This window comes from Anomaloglossus baeobatrachus, chromosome 2, assembly GCF_048569485.1.
Source record: "Anomaloglossus baeobatrachus isolate aAnoBae1 chromosome 2, aAnoBae1.hap1, whole genome shotgun sequence".
Lineage (NCBI taxonomy): Eukaryota > Metazoa > Chordata > Amphibia > Anura > Aromobatidae > Anomaloglossus > Anomaloglossus baeobatrachus.
In genome coordinates, this window is record NC_134354.1 from 448,136,230 (window position 1) to 448,152,546 (window position 16,317).

The window sequence follows — 16,317 nt, forward strand, 5'->3', positions numbered from 1 at the left end:
GTACTGTTTTGTAGATGTCTAGGCAATGCTTTATATTTCATGTAATATTTTCCCGCCTCACTAAATGTACCTCACCTCTTTCACCCATACCGCTGCAAAAAAAAAAAAAAAAAGTTGTTGCTATGTCTTTTGTATTACCATGTCTGTGTCTTGCTAGTTTGGAAATTGGATAGGCTGATAGCATCATTTTGCTGATGTAGAACATCACAAACCAGATTATCATTGACTGGGCTCTATCTAATTGAATTATTCTTTCTGCATTTTATTTTTTTTCCTGAGAAGAACGGTCAGTGTAATAAAAGCTTGCTATGAATACACTGCTAGTTTTGTGGATGTTTTCAAGGTAGCTGAAAAGTGACGTCCTTTTCAAATCTATGTACTGATCAAGTGCAAATGAAAGTACTTTGTGAAAACTCTTTCGAAATAACCACCCTACCCTTTTAACTACCAGAACTTTTTTTTATTATTAAAGGGGTTTTCCCACAAAGTTCATTTTATTCAATAGATGTTGGAATAATAATTATTTCCACAATTGGATGTTTTACATTTTTTTTTTTCCATTTTCCTATGCTGAGATCTTCTATATGTGCCTCTGCTATGTTATGTGTGATGGCCATGTCTGACCGTACAGGGACATGCTCTCATGATACCACATCTCCTGGGCCCAGGAGGAAGTAATAAAATATACAGACATTCCAGCACAAGATTGCAAATAATCCTTTCATTGAAGTAAAACATTTTTTTAAAAATTGTCAGGGAAATGTTTTACCTCACAAAAAGAACCAGCTGTAATCCTGTGCTGTCTGTTTACTCTTACTTCCTCCCCTGTCCAGGAGCTGTGATATGATCAGACCATGTACCTGTACACAGCCATTACACAGTACATAGCAGGGGCACATATATAAGATTGTCAGGAAAGGAACGAAGGGAATTTTGTTTACTTACCGTAAATTCCTTTTCTTCTAGCTCCAATTGGGAGACCCAGACAATTGGGTGTATAGCTATGCCTCCGGAGGCCACACAAAGTATTACACTAAAAGTGTAACGCCCCTCCCCTTCAGCCTATACACCCCCCGTGCTGCTACGGGCTCATCAGTTTTGGTGCAAAAGCCAGAAGGAGGAAAAAATTATAAACTGGTTTAAAGTAAATTCAATCCGAAGGAATATCGGAGAACTGAAACCATTTAACATGAACAACATGTATATACAAAAACAGGGGCGGGTGCTGGGTCTCCCAATTGGAGCTAGAAGAAAAGGAATTTACGGTAAGTAAACAAAATTCCCTTCTTCTTTGTCGCTCCTAATTGGGAGACCCAGACAATTGGGACGTCCAAAAGCAGTCCCTGGGTGGGTAAATAATACCTCATAATAGAGCCGTAACGGCTCCGTCCTACAGGTGGGCAACTGCCTCCTGAAGGACTCGCCTACCTAGGCTGGCATCTGCCGAAGCATAGGTATGCACTTGATAGTGTTTCGTGAAAATGTGCAGGCTCGACCAGGTAGCTGCCTGACACACCTGCTGAGCCGTAGCCTGGTGTCGCAAGGCCCAGGACGCTCCCACGGCCCTGGTAGAATGGGCCTTCAGTCCTGAGGGAACCGGAAGCCCCGAGGAACGGTAAGCTTCGAGAATTGGTTCCTTGATCCACCGAGCCAGGGTTGATTTGGAAGCTTGTGTCCCTTTACGCTGGCCAGCGACAAGGACAAAGAGTGCATCCGAGCGGCGCAGGGGCGCCGTACGAGAAATGTAGAGTCTGAGTGCTCTCACCAGATCTAACATGTGCAAATCCTTTTCACATTGGTGAACTGGATGAGGACAAAACGAGGGTAAGGAGATGTCCTGATTGAGATGAAAAGGGGATACCACCTTAGGGAGGAATTCCGGAACCGGACGCAGAACCACCTTGTCCTGGTGAAACACCAGGAAAGGGGCTTTGCATGATAACGCTGCCAACTCAGACACTCTCCGAAGTGAGGTGACTGCTACTAGAGATAATCCTGAAGACGCTAGGATCCAGGACTCAATGGCCACACAGTCAGGTTGAGGGCCGCTGAATTCAGATGGAAAAACGGCCCTTGAGACAGCAAATCTGGTCGGTCTGGCAGTGCCCACGGTTGGCCGACCGTGAGATGCCACAGATCCGGGTACCACGACCTCCTCGGCCAGTCTGGAGCGACGAGGATGGCGCGGCGGCAGTCGGCCCTGATCTTGCGTAACACTCTGGGCAACAGTGCCAGAGGAGGAAACACATAAGGGAGTTGAAACTGCGACCAATCCTGAACTAAGGCGTCTGCCGCCAGAGCTCTGTGATCTTGAGATCGAGCCATGAATGTTGGGACCTTGTTGTTGTGCCGTGACGCCATTAGGTCGACGTCCGGCATCCCCCAGCGGCAACAGATCTCCTGAAACACGTCCGGGTGAAGGGACCATTCCCCTGCGTCCATGCCCTGGCGACTGAGAAAGTCTGCTTCCCAGTTTTCTACGCCTGGGATGTGAACTGCGGATATGGTGGATGCTGTGGCTTCCACCCACAGCAGAATCCGCCGGACTTCCTGGAAGGCTTGCTGACTGCGTGTCCCACTTGGTGGTTGATGTAAGCCACCGCTGTGGAGTTGTCCGACTGAATTCGGATCTGCTTGCCTTCCAGCCACTGCTGGAACGTTTTTAGGGCAAGATACACTGCCCTGATCTCCAGAACATTAATCTGAAGTGAGGACTCTTGCTGAGTCCACGTACCCTGAGCCCTGTGGTGGAGAAAAACTGCTCCCCACCCTGACAGACTCGCGTCCGTCGCGACCACCGCCCAGGATGGGGGTAGGAAGGATTTCCCCTTCGATAATGAGGTGGGAAGAAGCCACCACCGAAGGGAAGCTTTGGTTGCCTGAGAGAGGGAGACGTTCCTGTCTAGGGACGTCGGCATCCTGTCCCACTTGCGTAGGATGTCCCATTGAAGAGGACGCAGGTGAAACTGCGCGAAAGGGACTGCTTCCATTGCTGCCACCATCTTCCCCAGGAAGTGCATGAGGCGCCTCAAGGGGTGTGACCGACCTTGAAGGAGAGATTGCACCCCTGTCTGTAGTGAACGCTGTTTGTCCAGCGGAAGCTTCACTATCGCTGGAAGAGTATGAAACTCCATGCCAAGATATGTCAGCGATTGGACCGGTGTCAGATTTGACTTTGGAAAATTGATGATCCACCCGAAACTCTGGAGAATCTCCAGAGTAACGTTGAGGCTGTGTTGGCATGCCTCTTGAGAGGGTGCCTTGACCAGCAGATCGTCTAAGTAAGGTATCACTGAGTGACCCTGAGAGTGGAGGACCGCAACTACTGTAGCCATGACCTTGGTGAAAACCCTTGGGGCTGTCGCCAGGCCGAACGGCAGTGCCGCGAACTGAAGGTGTTCGTCTCCTATGGCGAAGCGCAAGAAGCGCTGATGCTCTGGAGCAATCGGTACGTGGAGATAAGCATCCTTGATATCGATCGATGCTAGGAAATCTCCTTGGGACATTGAGGCGATGACGGAGCGGAGGGATTCCATCCGGAACCGCCTGGTCCTTACGTGTTTGTTGAGCAGTTTTAGGTCCAAAACAGGACGGAAGGACCCGTCCTTCTTTGGAACCACAAACAGGTTGGAGTAGAAACCGTGACCCTGTTGCTGAAGAGGAACCGGGACCACCACTCCTTCTGCCTTCAGAATGCCCACCGCCTGCAGAAGAGCCTCGGCTCGCTCGGGAGGCGGAGATGTTCTGAAGAATCGAGTCGGAGGACGAGAGCTGAACTCTATCCTGTAACCGTGAGACAAAATGTCTCTCACCCAACGGTCTTTTACTTGTGGCAGCCAGGTGTCGCAAAAGCGGGAGAGCCTGCCACCGACCGAGGATGCGGTGTGAGGAGGCCGTAAGTCATGAGGAAGCCGCCTTGGTAGCGGCACCTCCGGCGGTCTTTTTAGGGCGTGATTTAGACCGCCATGCGTCGGAGTTCCTCTGATCCTTCTGAGGCCTTTTGGACGAGGAGAATTGGGACCTGCCCGCACCCCGAAAGGACCGAAACCTCGACTGTCCCCTCCTCTGTTGGGGTGTTTTTGGTTTGGCCTGGGGTAAGGATGTTTCCTTTCCCTTGGATTGTTTGATGATTTCATCCAATCTCTCACCAAACAAACGGCCGCCAGAAAATGGCAATCCAGTTAAGCACTTTTTTGGAAGCCGAATCTGCCTTCCATTCCCGCAGCCACAAGGCCCTGCGTATTGCTACCGAATTGGCGGCTGCAACCGCCGTACGGCTCGCAGAGTCCAGGACAGCATTAATAGCGTAAGACGCAAATGCCGACGTTTGAGAGGTTATGGACGCCACTTGCGGCGCAGACGTACGTGTGAGTGCGTCAATTTGCGCCTGACCAGCTGAGATAGCTTGGAGTGCCCATACGGCTGCGAATGCTGGAGCAAAAGACGCGCCGATAGCTTCATAGATGGATTTCAACCAGAGCTCCATCTGTCTGTCAGTGGCATCCTTGAGTGAAGCTCCATCTTCCACTGCATTTATGGATCTAGCCGCCAGTCTGGAGATTGGAGGATCCACCTTGGGACACTGAGTCCAGCCCTTGACCACGTCAGGGGGGAAAGGGTAACGTGTATCCTTAAGGCGCTTGGAAAAACGCTTATCTGGACAAGCTCGGTGTTTCTGGACTGCCTCTCTGAAGTCAAAGTGGTCCAGAAACATACTCTTTGTACGCTTGGGAAACCTGAAACGGAATTTCTCCTGCTGAGAAGCTGACTCCTCCACTGGAGGAGCTGAGGGAGAAATATCCAACATTTCATTGATGGACGCAATAAGATCATTCACTATGGCGTCCCCATCAGGAGTATCAAGGTTGAGAGCGGCTTCAGGATCAGAATCCTGATCAGCTACCTCCGCTTCATCATACAGAGAGTCCTCTCGCTGAGACCCTGAACATTGTGATGATGTCGAGGGGATTTCATAGCGAGCTCGCTTAGTCGGTCTGGGGCTGCGGTCCGTGTCAGAGACCTCACCCTGGGATCCATGAGACACCCCGGGAGGACATTGCTGTTCCAACTGAGGGGGACCAGGGGGCAATGATTCCACAGTGCCCATGGCTTGAGATGCCGGCCTGGACTGCAAGGCTTCTAATATCTTAGCCATAGTCTCAGAAAGTCTTTCAGTAAAAACTGCAAACTCCGTCCCTGTCACTTGGACAGTGTTAACAGGTGGTTCTCCCTGGGCCACCCTTAGCAGAGGCTCCGGCTGAGAAAGTGCCACAGGGGCCGAGCATTGCACACAATGAGGGTCAGTGGAACCTGCCGGCAGTATAGCCGTACATGCTGCACAGGCAGCATAGTAAGTATGTGCTTTGGCACCCTTGCTATTTGTGGACGACATGCTGTTGTCTCCTCTGAGCAATACAGGAGGGTATATAGCCACAAATCAACAGTGCACCATACAGTGTAAAGTATAGTCTATAATCATATAATCTATAAGTACACTTCTGCACTAGTGGGGCCAGCACCACAGGTGCTGCTTACCGCCTGCGCAAAGCGGTTGTGTGGGCACCAGAATTCCTGCCTGGGTCTCCCTGAGCTTGTTTCTCCTCTCCAGCGTTAGCAGAGCTGAGAGGAATGGCTGCCGGTGTCCTGAGGAGAGGAGGGAGCCGTGGGCGTGACCCAGAAAAGTGCGGGAACTGGTGCCCCACTGTGCAGAGTGAGGGGGGTGGAGTATGCAAAGCATGCTCCAGCCCTCAGTGCTGCCGTCCTGTACAGCGTCCCGCCCTTCCCCTGACTGGCAGGGCTGGGGGCGGGAAGAAAAAGAGACTAGGCCGCAAAAGCCGGGGACTCGAGTTATAAGCGCGGCCGCCGATATAAGCGCGGTCGGCGCGGAAGTCCCCGGCGCACTAACAGTCCCAGCCGCGCCGCAGTGATAACCATGGCAGCGGCGGTCAGCGCGGCAGTCCCCCTACACGAACACACTCAGCGACGCTGAAGTGTGTAATGGCACAAACTCAGTCAGCGCTGCTGTCCCCGGTGCACTAGCACACCCAGCAATGCTGGAGTGTTGCTGTGCGCGGTCCCCACGGGGACACAGAGTACCTCAAAGTAGCAGGGCCATGTCCCTGAACGATACTCGGCTCCTATCCAGCAGGGTCCTCAGGAGCTGTGGATGGAGCACGGTCTCCTGTGCCTGGAGACCGAAAGGATCCCACTTCACCCAGAGCCCTAATTGAGGGATGGGGAAGGAAAGCAGCATGTGGGCTCCAGCCTCCGTACCCGCAATGGATACCTCAACCTTAACAACACCGCCGACAAAGAGTGGGGTGAGAAGGGAGCATGCTGGGGGCCCTGTTATGGGCCCTCTTTTCTTCCATCCGACATAGTCAGCAGCTGCTGCTGACTAAGCTGTGGAGCTATGCGTGCATGTCTGACCTCCTTCGCACAAAGCATAAAAACTGATGAGCCCGTAGCAGCACGGGGGGTGTATAGGCTGAAGGGGAGGGGCGTTACACTTTTAGTGTAATACTTTGTGTGGCCTCCGGAGGCATAGCTATACACCCAATTGTCTGGGTCTCCCAATTAGGAGCGACAAAGAAATTTTATTTTAAACATTTCAATTGTGGAACTTATAATTATTCCAAGATCTATTTATTACAATGGACTTTAACAGGCAATCTCAAAGGGAAATTCCCAAGAACAAAGTTAATTTTAATCACTCTTCTTTCTAAGTGATCATCATTTCATTTTATATTACACCATCTACTACTCTGTACCTGTGGAATATGCTACTTTTTTGAGGGGTTGTTCAGCGCCATTCACTTTCAATATTTGGTAAATTGTGCTGAGGACATTATGAATCCACATACAGTAATTCGGAAAACCTATGCACATGTCCTATTTTAATGAATAATACATGTATGATATGACTCACCACCAACGAGAAAGTCAGCATAACCAGACTATCCCTTTTAAAAGGAACTTGTGACTGAAAGGAAAAAAGAAAATAAACACTATCCACCTGCAGATAAGCAGTTAATCTGCAGGTTAATAGTGTTATAAAGCTGCTCAGCTGCTGTTCTAAAAGCTTGTCTACTAGGAAGAAATTAACATTCTTTCCTCCCTGTTCCTCCGGATTTCAATCAGAGGTGCAGCACTGCTTCAGTCACCACTCAGTATACAGTGAGCTGCAGCTGTAAACCTGCCCCAGCAGTGACTGACAGCTCGCTCTGTAATGCATCAATACAGAACCAGATGTCAGTCATAGAGGTGCAGCACTGCTTCAGTCACCACTCAGTATACAGTGAGCTGCGGCTGTAAACACGCCCCAGTACTGACGGACAGCTCGCTGTGTAATGCAATGTAACGACTGAAAGCTGGAGGATTCTTGGAGCTTTATTTCTATGTAAATATATGAGCACAGGTACTTTGCCAATGGATAATTAATAAAATATCAGCCAACACATTTGGCAATTTGTTTATTCCCAGGATGTGGTCTTCCTAGTGTTTTTGTACATTTTATCTGTGCTGTTGATGAAAAGAATCCCATTTATCCCTATATAGATCAGAGCTGCCCGTTTCCAGATGACAACAATATAAACACAGAAGACCTTCATTTTGCGGCTGCAGACAATGGTGGAAGGTAACCGCTTTATTTCTGACCATCCTAATCTCTTCTTACATTTATGGCTGCTTTATACCAGAGCTATTGAGCTATGAATGTTAGTAGCTTGCTTTTCTAAGGGTACCGTCACACTTTAGTGACGCAGCAGCGATCCCACAAGCGATCTGACCTGGTCAGGATCGCTGCTGCGTCGCTACATGGTCGCTGGTGAGCTGTCAAACAGCCAGATCTTACCAGTGACCAGCCCCCAGCGACGTGCAAGCGACACTGCGCTTGCACGGAGCCGGCGTCTGGAAGCTGCGGACACTGGTAACTAAGGTAAACATCGGGTACAGTTACCCGATGTTTACCTTGGTTACTAGCGCACACCGCTTAGCTTAGCGTGTGCAGGGAGCAGGAGCCGGCACTGGCAGCATGAGAGCTGCGGAGGCTGGTAACGAAGGTAAATATCGGGTAACCACCTTGGTTACCCGATGTTTACCTTGGTTACAGCTTACCGCAGGCTGTCAGATGCCGGCTCCTGCTCCCTGCACATTCAGTTGTTGCTCTCTCGCTGTCACACACAGCGATGTGTGCTTATCAGCGGGAGAGCAACAATAAAAAAACGAACCAGGGCTGTGTGTAACGAGCAGCGATCTCACAGCAGGGGCCAGATCGCTGCTCAGTGTCACACACAGCGCGATCGCTAATGAGGTCACTGCTGCGTCACAAAAACCGTGACTCAGCAGCGATCTCAGCAGCGATCTCTCTGTGTGTGAAGTACCCCTAACGTTTACCTGTGCAATATAATTAAAGATATCTCTGGCCATAAACTGTTCAAATATGTTACCCGATGTCAATAGAAGATTGTCCTTTTTCCATGAGCAGAATCGTTAGTGTATTTCCTTGGCTGCCTTTAAAGTTAGAAAATGAGGAGTCCTTTAAAGGCAACCTTTCACTTAACTCATGCTGCCCAAACCACGTGCTTTGTCCACTGTGGCCCCCAAGTGGCTTCTCACTATCCTGATCTAGTTGATTGACAAGTCTCTCCCACGTGTGTTCATCAGGACAGACCTGTCAGTCTCCTGAAGGGTGTGGGGATAAGACGTCCGTGGCAATCGTACAGCAAATCTCTGATCCATGCTGCTCATGGCATGGGATAGACCTCATGAATCAAGTGACGGATTTTCTCTAAAGAGAACTTGTCACTTACACAAAAATAAAATTGTGTTTTAAATACCTTTTAATATCCCTGAGCTGCCCTGGTTCTACCATTTTATTCTGTTTTTGCTACAAGGCTCCATTGCAGAGATTTTGCTTTTTTCATTTCAAAAGCAGCAAATGTTAATATCTCTGAAGAAATGGCCAGCAGAATGGCAAGTACAGTCTTCTCTGGGTGCAGGCACTTTCACCCCTTCCTCAAAATCACAGCTATGCAGCTGCTCTAAACCATTTCAGCCTCTGCTGAGCTGTTATTGGCAGCCGCTGAGAGGGAGGGGTGTAAGTGCATACCCCCAGAGAAGACTGATGGACTACACTGAACAAAAATATAAGTGCAGCACTTGTTTTTGGTACCATTTTTCATGAGCTGAACTCAAAGATTGAAAACTTTTTCTATGTCCAAAACAGGTCTTTTTTTCTCAAATATTGTTCATGAAATTATCTAAATCTGTGTCCGTGAGCCCTTCTCCTTCTCCATCAGCATGCCAATTGCACGCTCCCTTAAAATCTGCGACATCTGTGGCATTGTGCTGTGTGATATAACTGCATATTATAGAGTAGCCTTTTATTGTGACCAGCCTAAGGCACACCTGTGCAATAATCACGCTGTCTAATTAGCATCTTGATATGGTAAGGTGGATGGATTATCTCTGCAAAGGAGAATTGCTCACAGATTTAGACAAATTTGTGAATAATATTTGAGACAAAGACATTTTGAGTTCAGCTCATGAAAAATGGGAGCAGAACAAAAGTGTTGTGTTTTTATATTTTTGTTCCGCATATAAGCAGAGATTTCACATATTGTGCTCCTAAAGCAACAAATGTGAATATCTCTGCAATGGAGCAAAACAGAAAAAAACCATCAGAACCTGGGTAGCTCTGGGATTTTTACAAGGTATTTAACTAAAAATGTTTGCGCAAGTGACAGCTCCACTTTTTAAAGAACAACTGGGGAATGTGAACTATTCTTATTGTTTGTGTAGCATCACAAATAAAACCTATTTGTTATATACCGTATTTTTCGCTTTATAAGACGCACCTGATTATAAGACGCACCCCCAAATTTGGTGAAGCAATAGAGAATTTTTTAAGAAATGGGATCCGTCTTATAATGCCAGTGTCCGTCTAACAAATCATATAGGGTATATGTCCCTCATAGCCCCCCCATCCTAAAATTAACCCCCTTAATCTGGATATGGCCACTTTATATTGAATATAGCCCCCTTGTGCTGGCACATGTCCCCCAGTGATGCCACATGGCCCCTATGGCTGGCACACGGCCCCCTGTGGCTGGCACAAGCCCCTATTGCTGCCACACGTCCCCTATTGCTGCCACACGTCCCCTATTGCTGCCACACGTCCCCTATTGCTGCCACACGGTCCCCCTGTGGCTGGCACACGGTCCCCCCTGTGGCTGGCACACGGTCCCCCCTGTGGCTGGCACACGGTCCCCCCTGTGGCTGGCACACGGTCCCCCCAGTGATGCCACACGTCCCCTATTGCTGCCACACGTCCCCTGTGGCTGGCACACGGTCCCCCTGTGGCTGGCACACTGTCCCCCCTGTGGCTGGCACACTGTCCCCCCTGTGGCTGGCACACGGTCCCCCCTGTGGCTGGCACACGGTCCCCCCTGTGGCTGGCACACGGTCCCCCCTGTGGCTGGCACACGGTCCCCCCTGTGGCTGGCACACGGTCCCCCCTGTGGCTGGCACACGGTCCCCCCTGTGGCTGGCACACGGTCCCCCCCGTGGCTGGCACACGGTCCCCCCCCGTGGCTGGCACACGGTCCCCCCCGTGGCTGGCACACGGTCCCCCCCGTGGCTGGCACACGGTCCCCCCCGTGGCTGGCACACGGTCCCCCCCGTGGCTGGCACACGGTCCCCCCCGTGGCTGGCACACGGTCGTCCCCCCTGTGGCTGGCACACGGTCCCCCCTGTGGCTGGCACACGGTCCCCCCCTGTGGCTGGCACACGGTCCCACCTGTGGCTGGCACACGGCCCCCTATTGCTGCCACACATCACCCTGTGTTAGATATCGCCCCCATGCTGCTGCTTTTAGTAAAATAAACTCTTTCCTTACCTTCTCCAGCACTGTCCTTCCTCGTGTCTCCCTCCGTGCGGTTGAGCTCCGGCCCCCTGCACTTCCTGGTTCTCGGTGCCGGTCATGTGATCGGCACAGCAGAGTGACATCTCTGCGTGCCTGATCACAGCAGCAGGAGGGAGACACCTGGGAGACACCGGGAGATCAGCGCTGGAGGAGGTAAGTTAAGAGTTTTTTATTTTACTATGGGCAGCAGCATGGAGGCCATATCTAACACAGGGGGGCATGTGCCATCAAAGCGGAGCACAGGCACATATAATATGCGCCGCTCCCCCAGCCCGTCACCGCGGTGCGGTTTCAGCACCACGGTGATGGACAGCGGCTGTGCATATTATATGAGCGGGAGCAGGAGATCTAATGCTGCAGCCTTCACCAGCCTCTACCAGCCTCCCTCAGCCTCCAGCACCGCTCCAGAACGGCCCCCACCTCCCCAGGACCCTGCAGTATATAATCCGTATATTTGGATTATAAAACGCAGCCCCTACTTTCCTCCAAAATTTGGGGGAACAAAAGTGCGTCTTATAAAGCGAAAAATACGGTAAATAGTCCATGATTTTACTTTGAGTAAAAGAATCCAAAGATTTGTTTTGCTGTATTACAATCCTTATTCATTAGAATCTATCCCATTTAGGGCTCGTGCGCACGTTGCGTAAATGCATGCGTCCTGCCTATGAAGATTGTGCATGATACGTGCGCACAATGCTTTTATGAACGCAGCGATTTGGGTGCTAAAATTTTGACCCAAATCCGTGCGTTCATAAAAGCAGCATGTCAATTATTTGTGTGCTATGGATGCAGCTCCCCTCTGTCTATGGTGGGGGCAGCATCCCGAGCGCATGAAATCGGCTTTTTTATACAAAAATACTGCCTCCATTATGCAGTGTTTCTGCAGAGATTTGACGCGCACATGTGCTGTCAAATCGCTGCAGAATATTCAGCATTTACGTGCGCATGAGCCCTTAAAGTGATAGGAAAAGTATCACCAGCTTGTTTGTAGGACAAATGGAGACCTGATACTGCCGGCCCTTGTCCAGTATGAATTTGGATAAGATTGATAAGGGACTGTAAGGTTTGCTCTTATTTGTGCCATATTAATATGTAACACTTTTTTGTTTTTATGTTTTGTCTAGGTAATCAGTTGGAGATGTCTAAATGTTCACACCGAGCTGAAGGCTCAGACCACAAAACACTAGGATACGTAGGACTTCATCCAATCACGGGTGCACATTCACTGCTGTAACTTATTTATATACCCAAGAATGTCACACAGCACTACAAATAAGTCTTTTAATAAAAAGGTTCATATACAGTTAATATGTTGCAGAAAGGGTGTTTTCTTATGATTAGTCCAGTGCATCCGTCATAAGCCAATGAGCATGGAAACCATAATTAGGTTCTTGGATTGAAAGCCAGTACAAGCATTCACTGATGAGCGTGAAGTTTTTCTTTCTCTCATACAGTGTTCTCTATTATTATATGGTTGTCTCCTAAGTCCCAGTTGTACTATGTGGGTCATATAAAGTATTTGAAGTAGGTCTCACCCATGGCAACCAGTCAGATACAAGCTGTTGTTGTGCTCGACTGACGGCCAACATCTGTTTGGCCAGGGGCAAGACCAGACTTTTTGCTTTGCACTGGCTTGATTAAAGTTAGGATAAAGGAGGCATACTGAGCGCACTGCAGTGAAGAGTGAAGGGGACAGTACGCTTACTCTATACTGAGCATACTGTAATGAAGGGGACAGTACGCTTACTCTATACTGAGCGCACTGTAATGAAGGGGATAGTACGCTTACTCTATACTGAGCGCACTGTAATGAAGGGGACAGTACGCTTACTCTATACTGAGCGCACTGTAATGAAGGGGACAGTACGCTTAATCTATACTGAGCATACTGTAATGAAGGGGATAGTACGCTTACTCTATACTGAGCATACTGTAATGAAGGGGATAGTACGCTTACTCTATACTGAGCGCACTGTAATGAAGGGGACAGTACGCTTACTCTATACTGAGCGCACTGTAATGAAGGGGACAGTACGCTTAATCTATACTGAGCATACTGTAATGAAGGGGACAGTACGTTTACTCTATACTGAGCATACTGTAATGAAGGGGATAGTACGCTTACTCTATACTGAGCGCACTGTAATGAAGGGGACAGTACGCTTAATCTATACTGAGCATACTGTAATGAAGGGGATAGTACGCTTACTCTATACTGAGCGTACTGTAATGAAGGGGATAGTACGCTTACTCTATACTGAGCGCACTGTAATGAAGGGGACAGTACGCTTACTCTATACTGAGCGCACTGTAATGAAGGGGACAGTACGCTTACTCTATACTGAGCGCACTGTAATGAAGGGGATAGTACGCTTACTCTATACTGAGCGCACTGTAATGAAGGGGACAGTATGCTTACGCTATACTGAGCGCACTGTAATGAAGGGGATAGTACGCTTACTCTATACTGAGCGCACTGTAATGAAGGGGACAGTACGCTTAATCTATACTGAGCATACTGTAATGAAGGGGATAGTACGCTTACTCTATACTGAGCGCACTGTAATGAAGGGGATAGTACGCTTACTCTATACTGAGCGCACTGTAATGAAGGGGATAGTACGCTTACTCTATACTGAGCGCACTGTAATGAAGGGGACAGTATGCTTACGCTATACTGAGCGCACTGTAATGAAGGGGATAGTACGCTTACTCTATACTGAGCGCACTGTAATGAAGGGGACAGTACACTTAATCAATAGTACGTCATGTTATTTCAGCCGAGGCCATAGTCTTCCCCCCTTTTTTTTTTTTTGTAAATTTGTTTAGTAGATGACACAATCCACAGGATGATATGCTTTTCTGCCCAGCACTGTATTAATCATAAAGAACATCAATTCTCTGACATCTGCATGGCGACCACAGGAGTGTGTACTGTATTGTGTGGTTTAAAGAAAAGACATTTTTATATTCTGTGTCTTTAGGCATGGGAAAGGCAATAATGAAAATGGCATTCTTATTAGATAGGTGCTAGAAGACTACCAGCAATAAATACACTTGCAGCCTATCGCTAAAGCTAGCATGATTTACAGGATTTCCATAGCTGAGTATATCCAACCCTTCAGGTCCACACTTATGTGAACAATATGCAACTGTGTGCCTTCACATGTATGCAAATAAGTACTAATCCAAAAGGATTTCTAAGGATAATCAGTAGAAGGATGAAGTCAGCCAGTGTACGGAGCAGCTTGTACGACTGTTTCGGTAGTACATAGCGAGCTCCCCTGTCTGTAGGAGTTAACATGGTTGAATGGAGTGCATGACTTGCTCAGAGTCTATAGTATATTTTCTGCAGAAAGGAGATTTCGGGAGCTTTGTCTATAATGACACACTTTTTGTCTAGAAGCATACCAATACCTGGACCTGCTCAGCTTTTTATTTTGTCCGTGGAGCTGTAGATTCCCCCTCCCCAGATCTGCTCTCTGATTCCTAATTACCGCAGAGGATGTATTCCAAGTGCTAAGCATCATATACTCCTCCTGGTTACAGAGGATTCCTGGACATGACACAAGCGACTATTGAGACCCCATCCAGAAGTCCTTAGTCCCCATTGTGATAGTTAGCAGAACCAGAAAACCCCTTTTAGAGTCTGCATCACATGCACACAGAATTGTCCCTGAAGCTGTAGATTCTCCCTCCCCAGATCTTCTCTCTGATACCTAGTTATCGCAGAGGATTTATTCCAAGTGCTCCTGGTTATAGAGGATAGCTGCACACTACATAAGGGACTATTGAGACCCCATCCAGAAGTCATTGCCTCTTATTGTGATAGCAGAACCAGAAAAGCCCTTTAGAGTCTGCATCGCATGCACACAGAATTGTCCCTTTTTAATCTATTCTTTTTCTGCGACTGACTTGTAATAAGCAAATGGGAGCACCCGACCTCCAGTAGTGTTCAGTAGGGGGTTACCCATTAATCTTAATTAAACCCGAATGATCACTTTAACATAGAACTCACGTTATGCGTGTTATATATTCAGCTGCAATTGGAAAATATATTTTCATACTGTTTCTCCTTTAGTGAAGTGATACATATGTATTAGCCATATCTGCAACATTACAACTGTGTGGTGACTATAGCGGCCCCTGTGAGTGACTCGGCACAGATACGTCATACTCTTTGCTATAGAACATTGTGATTTACCTGCAACATCCAAAGAAATGTCTGCTTCCAGCACATAACAAAATATATCCCCAAATATTGTCCAGCTTTATTACTGTATTGTAACTATTAACCTGTTGTCATTCCATTTCATAGGCCAGCACCTAGTGAGGCTTCCAGTAGTGCAGAACGTACTGAGACTAGTTTATGTAGATACCACCTATATAAACTCCCTGTCCCCTACACAGTCCTTGTTACTGATCCCCCTGTGTCTGATTGCTACCTGATTTCTGATATATTTATTTCATTTGTATAGTCTTCTCTTAATAAGCTAATGATAAAAAGCGGATGTGTAAGAGAAGAATACCGAACGACAAATCTTATATATCTTATATATATTGATTTTTACATTGTTTTTAATTTAACATGTTAAAGACTGTAGAGATGTTAGTTCCTTGCAGACCAAGTGAGCGATGACATTGCCAAACCCGTTGCTGTTTCTAGCATCCGAGCTGCTGTTTGCATTGCTATTGTTGCCTGAAAAACTGGTACTCGTGTAACTAAATATGATTATCGAATATTTAATGTCTAGTCATGTCCACTGTCCTTTTTATTTCTGTGTTGTTGTTTATTTTTTTAATCTTAGTTTTATTTTGAACTGAATGAAATATTTTGTTGCACTTTTTCTTAATAAAATTAAACCTGTAACAGTTTGTGTCTGTAAATTCTACTTACTATTAGGGTTTGTTCACACACTAAAGGGAACCTGTCAGGTGCAATATGCACCCAGAACCACGAGCAGTTCTCTGTGCATATTTCTAATCCCTGCCTAACCGTCCAAGCATCTAGTAGCATACATAAACAAATCTTTAGAAAACGTATTTCTAAGGATCCTTTATGATATACTAATGAGCACAGGGACTAGTCACATGGGTGTTATTTTCCCCTGACTAGTCCGCCCTCTTAGCATGCCCACAGGAGCATGCTTTTCAATGCCTATTGCCCAGTGTCCCCAGCGGTGATGCGCGTACCTGTGTCCATTGTCACTGATTCAGAAAACCATTTTAGGGTCAGTGCGCCTGATCAGAAGTGCTGTCACATCTGGTCATGTGCACTTAGACCTCTCTGAAGCCAAGACACATATACCCGACTTCAAAGTGCGTATGACCGGAAGTGCCGGGACTTCTGATTAAAGCAGGGGAAGAACGCTGAAAGAATTGACATTCTGCAG

The 16,317-nt window shown here is 47.8% G+C and overlaps 1 protein-coding gene across 2 annotated transcripts in view; it reads left to right on the forward strand.

Annotated features, from left to right (window-relative positions):
• The window catches only part of TRIM37 (tripartite motif containing 37), a 253,245-nt gene extending 237,449 nt beyond the window's left edge, over positions 1-15,796 (forward strand). For both annotated transcript variants that reach the window (XM_075336298.1, XM_075336299.1), the window contains exons 24-25: positions 7,558-7,636; positions 12,049-15,796. In XM_075336298.1, the coding sequence (XP_075192413.1) occupies positions 7,558-7,636; positions 12,049-12,052 (83 nt within the window). In that variant the 3' untranslated portion in view covers positions 12,053-15,796. The remainder of the gene's footprint in view (positions 1-7,557; positions 7,637-12,048) is intronic.
• The last annotated feature ends 521 nt before the right edge of the window (positions 15,797-16,317 follow it).